Source organism: Tachypleus tridentatus, unplaced genomic scaffold, assembly GCF_004210375.1.
Source record: "Tachypleus tridentatus isolate NWPU-2018 unplaced genomic scaffold, ASM421037v1 Hic_cluster_1, whole genome shotgun sequence".
In the NCBI taxonomy this organism is placed as follows: Eukaryota; Metazoa; Arthropoda; class Merostomata; order Xiphosura; family Limulidae; genus Tachypleus; species Tachypleus tridentatus.
Window position 1 is genome coordinate 15,934,284 of NW_027467777.1, and position 10,849 is coordinate 15,945,132.

General features: G+C 34.6%; 1 protein-coding gene across 1 annotated transcript in view; it reads right to left on the minus strand.

Moving 5' to 3' along the window:
• Positions 1-2,545, minus strand: part of LOC143241691 (uncharacterized) — a 42,601-nt gene extending 40,056 nt beyond the window's left edge. The window contains exons 1-3 of the mRNA XM_076484922.1: positions 2,412-2,545; positions 1,892-2,032; positions 116-463 (exon numbers count right to left, since the gene is read on the minus strand). Coding sequence (XP_076341037.1) covers positions 116-463; positions 1,892-2,032; positions 2,412-2,420 — 498 coding nt within the window. The 5' untranslated portion in view covers positions 2,421-2,545. The remainder of the gene's footprint in view (positions 1-115; positions 464-1,891; positions 2,033-2,411) is intronic.
• Between the last annotated feature and the right edge of the window lie 8,304 nt (positions 2,546-10,849).

Here is a 10,849-nt window from a genome sequence, read left to right on the forward strand (position 1 = left end):
AAGGAGTAATTATACAAAAACTAACGACATTAACTGAAAAGAATGCACACATGGAAGTTAAAGACAACGATGTTTGAAGCTAAGTCATTATTTTACCAAGTAATTTTCTTCCTTAAGCGTGAGCGTAGCCGTAAGCCAAGGGGGCGTGGTAGTAGGGAGCATGGACCAGTTTGACGATTTTGTGAACTGGGGCAGCCTTGACTTGGATTGCAGGAGGTTCCTGAGCTGTTACCTGGACATCAGCAGGATTGGCGTTAGCAGTGCCTGGTTCGTTGGTCTCGATGGAAGGCTTGAAACCATCGGCATCAGCCACATAATTTACTCGCCGGAAGAGTCCGTTAGCGTCTGTGTAGGAGAAACTGCCACTAACAGCACCAGATCCGTCTCCGGACTCCTGACGGGATTGGGTGTTACCATCTTCGTCTTTAGTTTCGTAGCTGAAGTCATAAGGCTGGGGTTTCTCCTGGTGGCAGAGATGGTTTTTATGAGAAAACTTCATAATGTGTTTAATATTTTACCGATTGAAAATGATTAAATTGTAATTCTCGAATAATATCACAGGTAAAAATACGATTTAGTACTTATTAGCTTATAAAATTATTTCGTCTCTTGTATTTTTTTTTGTGTGTGTGTTCTCTTTAACCATCTCAATCCTTTTATTAAGGTTCCAGAATTATTTACTGTACTTTCGAGCAAAGTCCTTACGGTAGACATAAAACCAAACGTGTTAGTTAATATTCTAAATTAAATAAAAGAACAACAATTTTGATAACCGAATAAAACGCCTCCCAAAATATCAGGGATAATTCTTTAATGCTTATCTCATTAAAATTCATAGTTTAATATCCGTGGTGGGCACAGCATAGATAACCCAAAAGTAGTTTTGTGCTTCAAAAAAAAATCCTCTTTGGTCCTTGGCTTCAATAATGATTAGGACTTTCGTAAGAACTACAGCAAACTATTTTGATAATTATTATTTGCCGCTGATGATTGTGTGAGATTTTGTATTGCAAAACTACTTTACTGAAAGAATTGAAAAAAAAAATAGTATTTCTTTATAACATAAAACGTATAAAACTACTTTACTGAAATAACTGAAAAAAACTAGCATTTACTTATGATATAAAATTTAATGTTCTGTAAAGAAAAAATTAGTATAATACACAGTTTGAAGTAATAGGCAAAGTCAGTTTTCTTAAATTAAACATTTAAAATGAGGTATTTTAATATTGCTTTTCACTGTAGTCGTTTGTTTGTTTGGAAATTTCGCACAAAGCTACTCGAGGGCTATCTGTGCTAGCCGTCCCTAATTTAGCAGTGTAAGACTAGAGGGAAGGCAGCTAGTCATCACCACCCACCGCCAACTCTTGGGCTACTCTTTACCAACGAATAGTGGGATTGACCGTCACATTATACACCCCCACGGCTGGGAGGGCGAGCATGTTTAGCGCGACGCGGGCACGAACCCGCGACCCTCGGATTACGAGTCGCACGCCTTACGCGCTAGGCCATGCCGGGCCACCATTGTAGTCGACAATACACTAGTAAATATATTCAAAGAGCACAATGTTACAACAAATGCTGTAAAAATAATTCTTTCTACCTTCATGCTCCCCCCGAAAATGTTGCTGACCGAACGTTTCATCTTATATTACATTTTACGTACTCTCGTTATTCTGCCGTTAGAAGGCGCTTTTATAGAATTATTGGACATGAAAAGTTATAGGAGGTTCACACTATGTTATTGTGAAAGTGCAATGTAGAACGAGTGCAGGTTAGGCTTAGCTGTGTACACGATAGCATCATGTGTCTATGATGTATTTGTTTGTAACTCTTTATCTGAGAGATTAATGAAATTTTATTTTGGTAGAATTAAAGAATGAAAACTTACAACTTCGACAGGTTTCGGTACAGCGACGACAGGTTTAGGTTGGTAGCTGTAAAGAGGAGCATGTACAACCTTGACAGCTGGGGCTGCGTAGAATGGATAACCAGCATAGGCAGCTGTAGCCAGCATACACAGTACAATGAGCTAGAAGTAAAGAAAACAGCATTATTAATATATGTGACTTTTATAACAAAAGAGGGAGCTCTCACTGATTAACAGTTTTAATCTTTATAGTTTCAATGTGATATTCAGTTCCCTGCAAGTTAGTGTAGCTATAATGTTAAAGGAATATGAGTAATATTTCAAAGAAATTAACTGTTGAATCTGATTTAAAATGCTTCCTTGTAGTAGTTTGAATACGCTATATATAAATGGAAAAAATAAAGCTTGTAAGAATTCATTAACTATTTTCGAAAGTTTATTTCAACTTTCTAGTGTGAAACTTTGCCACTAGGGAAAACGTTATATGTTTATTCCATATATTTCAGCCATAAATAGAGTTTAAACTTCAACAGAAAATTACCTTAGACATTTTTCGTACAGGAAGACTTTTACTAAGTAGAATATTTGACGAAGTGCGTTTACCGTCGATTTTCTGAAGACTGCTCAAGAAATAGCATCTTTTATACTAAGGTTTGGCCTAGTTTTGATGAAAGAATAATGAGGCTGACATGAAGTGAAAAAGCATGATGAAAAAAAAATGATGCACGAGGATGGGAGCGGTGAAAGTTTACCCTAAGGGAAGGGAGGGTTTGGACCAGATTTTATCGTAAAAACACTCAAAATCTAGGTTTCTAGCTTCCAGTATACCCTAGACAAAAAGTGTTGACATGAGTCTACGAGTATGTATATAGCAATGATGAACAACTCATCAGTGTATCTCTTTTTAAACAAATACCACACATGTTTGTAAAATCACTAAAACAAAGACCTGTTAAATATACATACATGTTGTTTTGGATGTTTAATATAAGAGGTTTCAGTTTATTTTCGAGTGTATTTTTTTCTGAATACATTTCATGGCACTTTTTTTTTTACTTATTTTGACTTATCATTATTCGACCAATGGTAAAAGACTTGTTCATTTTCGATTATTCCTATGTTTTGTGCTTCGTAATGCTGAATAAATCTAATAATATCTAACTTTCAGCACTTTTTCGTTGAAGATTTCTCAGATGTAAATAAAATAAAACTTCGGTTGACACGCTTGATAATGTCCTGAGAGTTAGCTGTTTTAAACTAATCATACATAACAAATATTACCATAAACTAGATTGTGATTCTGGAAGGAAAACGTGTGATTTTTGTACGTCTTTACAACACTCTAAATAATCATTAATATTAAACAATAAGTCTACTTTCCTTGTGAATCTAGGCTACCAGATATGCAAATCAGAGGAAAAAAACCCTGCACTGATTCTAATATAGCGTTAAACGAGTAAACCACGCTGACATAAAAATCCATGGGGAATACAGAATGATGCGCAGATAATCTGTGTATTCTTCCCTCTCATAGTACAGAATTCGTCATGGTTAATTATTTAAATATTCAATAACCTGTTAGTATATAAGGGGAGATACAGTTTCAAACCAAACTGGCTGGAAAAGTGAAGGAGTACACATCACTATGCCTCACCTTGGAAATCGTCTAAAAATACCCTGTTTGTTGGTTATAAATTGCTATTTTTGCCCTAATATTTTACAGAGTTACCAAAACATTTCATAATACTTCTTGTTATTCAAGCCTATACTGATAAGGAGATCACGAGGGTTGTAATAAATATATCTGATCTCAGAGATATGATTGAGCTGTACATCGCTCTGCTAGTATTTCCAAGAGAGGCCTAATACGAAAAGCAAGAAATGGCAAATATAATCCTAATGCTTATTCTTCTCGGATCTAAATAGCATGTTCGTGTGGACCTGTAAGTCAGGTACGTTTCTGGCTTTGTTTGGGCAGGTGTTAGTTATAGTTTTTAAACTTTAACTTAATATATTATACGTTACGTACGGTTAAGGATTTGAGTATTAATACTTACAGACAAGGTATTCAAACATTAAGTATTAACATTCACAGACAAATTATTTTAGTTTCAATTTATAATAAAGTTGTTATTCATTATAACATATTTCGAAATCAGAGTGTATGCTGCAAAGTAAAAAAAAAAGTAAATTTACCATTTATAAACAGAAACAATAAAACTATTTTATGTGTTTTGTTTGTAATACAAATAGACTTTCCTTTGTTAAAAGCTTTTTACTTTCTATATTAAGATAACAAAAAATGTCTATAAAACTAAGTAATTGTTAATGAGTTTTAAATGTTGAATGTTTAGTTAAGTTCAGGGTATCTGGCATTAGTGCGATACAACTGTTGTTTGTTATTATACACAAAGCTATACAATGGGCTATCAGTGTTCTGCTCATCGCGGGTATTGAAACCCAGTTTTAGCGGTATAAGTACATAGACATACCATTGTGCCACTGGGGAGCACATTGTACAGCCTAAACAATCACCCAACCATAAATGTGTCATTTCAAAAGCCACAGTGGAATAGTGGTATGTTTGCAGACTCACACCACGAAAACCGGGCTTTACTACCCGTACTGGACAGAGTAGCGATAGCCCGTTGTGTAGCTTTGTGCTTAATTCCAAACAAACAATTATTTTTAAAAGATTCATTCAAAACATATATGTGTATATGCATAAACATACAATTATGACTTTTATTATTACACAACTAATACCAGTTAAAAATTATTTATCCACTCTCTTTTCTATCATTTTGCCCTGAGATGAAAATCTTATTTGCTGAGGATGATAACAAGAGCCGTGAATCACTAGAAGCCCTGAATATGACTAATATATCCAGAAGTTTATATCGCCGATCGTGGAGCTTATCAATGTGCAGCATAATGACAGAACTTATAACACCAACAAATAGAACAAAAATTATAAACCCTGACGTAAAGGTTGTTATTCAACTGTATTGAATGGCATTTTGTAAGAGCCACAAAAAACCGTAATAAGTGTAAAAGTGAAATATTTAGTTCCGTTGTTGTTTGATTAGAACACTCGTTAAAGTCTACTCAGGTCACTGTAATGAGACATTGTCTCAAACTACAGCCCACATACATTCTAGGTCGTCTCTGTGGTTAAGTAACCCTACAAACTTGAATAGTCTGAGGAAGTAAGGAAAATAATATCTATTCTTCAGAATATCAGATTGCATTACAAAATACATGGTCGTATTTAAGAATTTCTTCATTAAAAGGTATATATACAGTTTTAAAATTCGGACAGTAAATAGCACATCTTGCAACTTTTATTTCCACAAAACGTGTAATTTTTCTACGATACCTGAGATTAATATGAAGATTATTGTAACAAAAACTATGATGCTTGTTTTGCAATTTCGCGCAAAGCTACACGAGAGCTATCTGCGCTACCCGTCCCATATTTAGTAGTGTAAAACTAGAAGGAAGGCAACTAGTCATCACCATCCACCGCCAACTCTTGGGCTACTCTTTTACCAACGAATAATGGGATTGACCGTCACATTATAACGCCTCCACGTCTAAAAAAGCAAGCATGTATGTTGTGACAGGGAGTCAAACCCGCGACCCTCAGATCACGAGCCAAACGCCCTATCCACCTGGCCACGCCGAGACACACAAAAATCCGAAAATTAAGAAACTCGACTGTTATACTCAATTGAAATGTCAGACTCAAGTAAAAAAGATATTGTACAAGTCTTCCCATGAAAAAGTTAAAGGCAAATAATTGTACATTGTTTATCATTAAACTGTCCGAATTTATGTTCTTAGCTAGTAAAGATCTCGCTGTTTGTAACATTTTCAATGTTCTATTTGTAGAAAGGAATAATTAAGCTAGAAATAATTAAAAGTCTTAATAATGGTTATTTGTAGTTAATAACATGTGAGAATGATTAGTAGACAGGTGATTAAGGCGCTCGACTCGCAATCTGAAGGGCGCGGGTTCGAATCTCTGTCATACCCTTTCAGCCGGCAAATAGTGGGAATGGCAAAAGAGTAATTCTGAAAGTTGGCGGCGCGTGGTAAGATCTAACTGTCTTACTTCTAGTCTTACACTGCTCATCTAGGGATGGCTAGCGCAGATAACCCCTGTATAGTTTTGCGCGAAAGTTAAATCAAACAAAATAATAATTAGCAATGTTTTATAAACGATTTGCGTAGCGTCATGATCCAACTAATGCTAAAATCACAGTATTTAGCTAGGTATTCTAAGTACAGCTATTTATTTAATATCACTTTAACGGAGTGTATCAGTTAATGAGGATAAATAATCTAAAGCATACTTTCTATAAACGACAAATGATAAAAGTACACAGCTAAAATCTAAAGCATACTTTCTATAAACGACAAATGATAAAAGTACACAACTAAAATCTGAAGCATACTTTCTGTAAACGACAAATGATAAAAGTACACAACTAAAATCTAAAGCATACTTTCTGTAAACGACAAATGATAAAAGTACACAACTAAAATCTGAAGCATACTTTCTATAAACGACAAATGATAAAAGTACACAACTAAAATCTGAAGCATACTTTCTATAAACGACAAATGATAAAAGTACACAACTAAAATCTGAAGCATACTTTCTATAAACGACAAATGATAAAAGTACACAACTAAAATCTGAAGCATACTTTCTATAAACGACAAATGATAAAAGTACACAACTAAAATCTGAAGCATACTTTCTATAAACGACAAATGATAAAAGAACACAACTAAAACGAAATATTATATTTGTACTTGTTTCATATTGGAAACAAATCAGTTATGAATGTAACACTAATTTTTTTAAAATTCATTTCTCCACATTTTCCTTTGTGGACGGCTCCGAATATGTTATTTCCTGTTGCTTCAGAACATTCTTTCCACACTTTAAGGCTTAAGTGCATTATAACGATGATGGTCAAATCCGACTATTAGGTCCCATAACATTATATTAAGATTTGGATCTTCCATCTAGTCCACCAGTTCAAAATTAGAGAAGGCTACGCAGGTAGTAATTTGTGTAGTTTCGAGTAAATACTCTAAAATAAATATCCTCAATAACTCTGCGTGTGTTTTTTCTTTTAGCAAAGCCACGAAGGCTATCTGCTCAGCCCACCGAGGGGAATCGAACCCCTGATTTTAGCGTTGTAAATCTAGAGACATACCGCTGTACTAGCGGGGGGCCCTCAATAAGTTATAAGTATCGATGGAACATCTCAATACTTGTTTTTACCATTTATTTTTATTACGTGTTTTTTACGATAGCTTTAATAAATAGGATTTTCTGGTGTAAATATGTTGGTTTAGGGTAGAGTTTGTGGAGTTACTGTTGGTGAACGTGGAGGTTATAAAGGACAGCGATTTTCACAGGATTCATCTTGTATATGATACAAGACAAACACGGAACTGGATTTTTTATAACCATTGAATGTGCAGAAACGCCCTAAGTGTAAAACGACGTAACCTGTTTACGTTTAGGGTAGAAATATAAAAGTACCATATTTTTGTGTTTTATTACTTTCGTGTTGTGGCAACATAGACAAGCAAGTGATATTGTAACCTGTTAGGCAGTTCACTGTAACAACAACTTCGAAGTTTGCTGTCCTTTTGATTGGTATGTTAATGTTTCACAAGAAGTGACAACGACTTGCCACAAACGCATGGAACAATAAAATTTCCAAGTCTGATGGTAACAAACATACACCAAGTTCTTCAACATAAGTTTGCTGGAATAATAATTACGAATGGTTTCATCTTTTGCATCAATCATGGATTATCTATTGATGAAGACCTAGTATGATCCGGCTGTTAGGGTGCTCGACTTTCAATTTTCTAGTCGTAGGTTCGAATCCCGTTATCTAACATGCCCTTTCAGCAGTGGGGCATCATAATGTAACGGTTAATCCCTATTTATTGGTACAAAAGTAGCCTAAGAGTTTGCAGTGGATAGTGCTAACTGGCTGCCTTCCATATATACGTCACTACTAAATTAGAGAAGGCTAGTCCAGATAGCTCTCGTGAAGGTTTATAAGAAACTCAAACCAAACTTCCTTGTGTTTCACTTTATTTTTGCAGCGATAGTTCAAGGTATAGGTAACTTTAAACTTTTAATGCAGGTAACTGTTTAGTTTATTAGGCTGTCGAATTGTTTTACACCAGTGCAATGATTGTAGTTTAACAAACTCTATCTGTCAAGATACTTTAATTATTAGATCTCAAAAGGCTGAACACTTAAAGTATTCGTCATTTTTGTCGCTTTGTTACAGTTTATAGTACCGGTTCTTAGTGCTCATATGTATACCCACTAAAATACTCTATTAGAAATGGCATATATATGGGCACTGATTTGTCCTCTAGTAGAGATCTGGATTTCCGAGCTGATGAGTCGAGTTGGAATCAAAGTAATAGCACAAAATATTTCTGACACTTTTAAGCTATGGGTGTGTTATACGAGCTACAATCAATCCCTTGGTGAGGGTGGTGGGTGATAGGGTGTTGCTGACTGACTGCTTTCCTTCCAGTGAGTAGCTCACACCTAGGGACAATAGAAGACAGTCCTGGCGCAATAAATATAAAATTTAAATATCCACGTGAATTTCATACGATATTTCCAACCTGTTTGCAAAGATAAACATAGTTTTCGACATTTATAGAGGTCAAACAGAATAAAACATTTTAGAACATTGAAACTGAGAAAAAACTCTTTACTGTGTATTAATGATAAAATCCACTTTTTATAGATTTTTATCCCCTGAGTGTATCATTAACCTTATCCGACGGTTTGAGAACCAATGTTGCTTAAATTGAACTTTTAGCTAATTGTGACATGGGATTTGTTATATTTTATACATATATGTGTATGTGTGTGTATGTATACAATGAAATAAATATATTTTGCTGAATGAAGTGATTAACATAAACGACTTTAAAATATTTTAAAAGCTCTTTATTTATTACTGTTGATTTAAAGAAATAAATAGCATTACATAAAAACACCAGTTTCGTATCGTCCAAGTTTCTCCTCAGTTTCTAGATTAATGCTTTGATAAACCAGACATACTTAAAAGTTTAAAACAGTGTATTTGTGGTTTTATTTCTTTCTTTTAAATCAACTAATAAATAAAGAGTTTTTAAAAATATTTTAGTCATTTTTATATCGTTCATAAATATATATAACTTTATACGTTTTGTATAAATAAAATAGTTCACTAGTAGTTGCTGTGTGCTTTATACTACAAGCTCTTTATATTTGATTATTTCTATTTACAAATGCGTTGTCATTATCTTTTGAAGTAAAATTTAACGTTTCGAATAAACTGTTCTTTTCATTTCCGCGAAAGTTGAACGAATGACAGATTTCTGTGAACTCCTATGGAACTTCCAATGAGATAAAGAGTCTATAGAATTTCCTTAAGTGTTCAATAAAATTTAACTTAGTTTAAGAATCTTTTGTCGTAAAGGCTACGGTTTCGTTTCGAGCACGTCCCTCATTTTTCAGGTTTATTTCTTGTAACTGTCCACATTGTCCATATACAGGCAGATTGTACCCATTTCTTTCTGGTAATCTTTTCTCAAATCACTTGTTTTCGAAATCTAGAACGTATAAAATGTGTCTTGTTTGGCAGGTCTTTTACGGAATAATGTAGTATATATGTGAGAGAATCATCGCAGATACACGTATTAGTTTCCCTCAGTCAACATAACTTTCTCGTTGACATATAATAAATCCGGTCAACCAACGTTCTTAGTACTATTATTGGTTAACCACCACACCCCAATTTGAAATATTTAAATTTCCAGTTCATCATTATATGATACTTCTAGGCCAGCTTAGCTGTTTGGAGACTCCTTTGCTAGAGGGCATTGAAGGCTCTTGTTACGCACGTGAACAGTTCTGAAGGTAACAAGTTTCACTTTTAAAAGTGGGTTACCTGTCGGTAGTTTCTATAGTTTTATTGTCATTGGACAATACTCAAAGAAAGTACGATGGATAAGCTTTATGTTTGATGTTTTTTCTTATAGGAGATAAACTGAAAAGTAGAAGACGAACGGCTGTTGCCCACGGTATATTTTTCAGCTGCTGAAATTAGGTTACTTCGGTTAATACAATGCAAGCACAATTTTTCTATAGTGTGTGTGTGTGTGTTTTCGTATAGCAAAGCTACATCGGACTATCTGCTGAGTTCACCGAGGGAAATCGAACCTAATTCTTGTATAGAGAGGAATGAAAGAAAAAAATCCATCTGACACCAGAGTAAAAACGACATACTGACCTTTCGATTTTCCTGAGAAATTCTCATTCGAAAGATTAGTATTTTGAAATTCATATAAGAAAACATATTTAATTATATTAGCTTTTCGTTACCGAAAAATACACATCCATTAATATTTAAATGTTTAATAATAGTTTTCTTTTTTTATATATGCAATCATTTTTGATTAAATTGTGGCAAATTGTAGCAATATTTTGTATTCTAAGCGTTTTTGTTTATACAACGTAATATATAAACATGAGTTGTTTAGACGTACAACAATTACTGGTTCAACAGTGACGGCCTGGCATGGCCAGGTGGGTTAAGGCGTTCGACTCGTAATCTGAGGGTCGCAGGTTCGAATCCCGGTCACACCAAACATGCTCGTCCTTTCAGCCGTGGGGACGTTATAATGTTTCGCTAAATCCCATTATTCGTTGGTAAAAGAGTTGCCCAAAATTGGCGGTGCGTGGTGATGACTACCTGCCTTCCCTCTAGTCTTACACTCCTAAATTAGGAACAGCTAGTGCAGATAGCACTCGTATAGCTTTGCGCGAAATTCCAAAACAAACAATTCAACAACTCTCTGTAACTAAATTAGGGACAGTTAGTAAGATAGCCCCATGTAGCTTTGCAAAAAATAAACAAACTCTCGTAT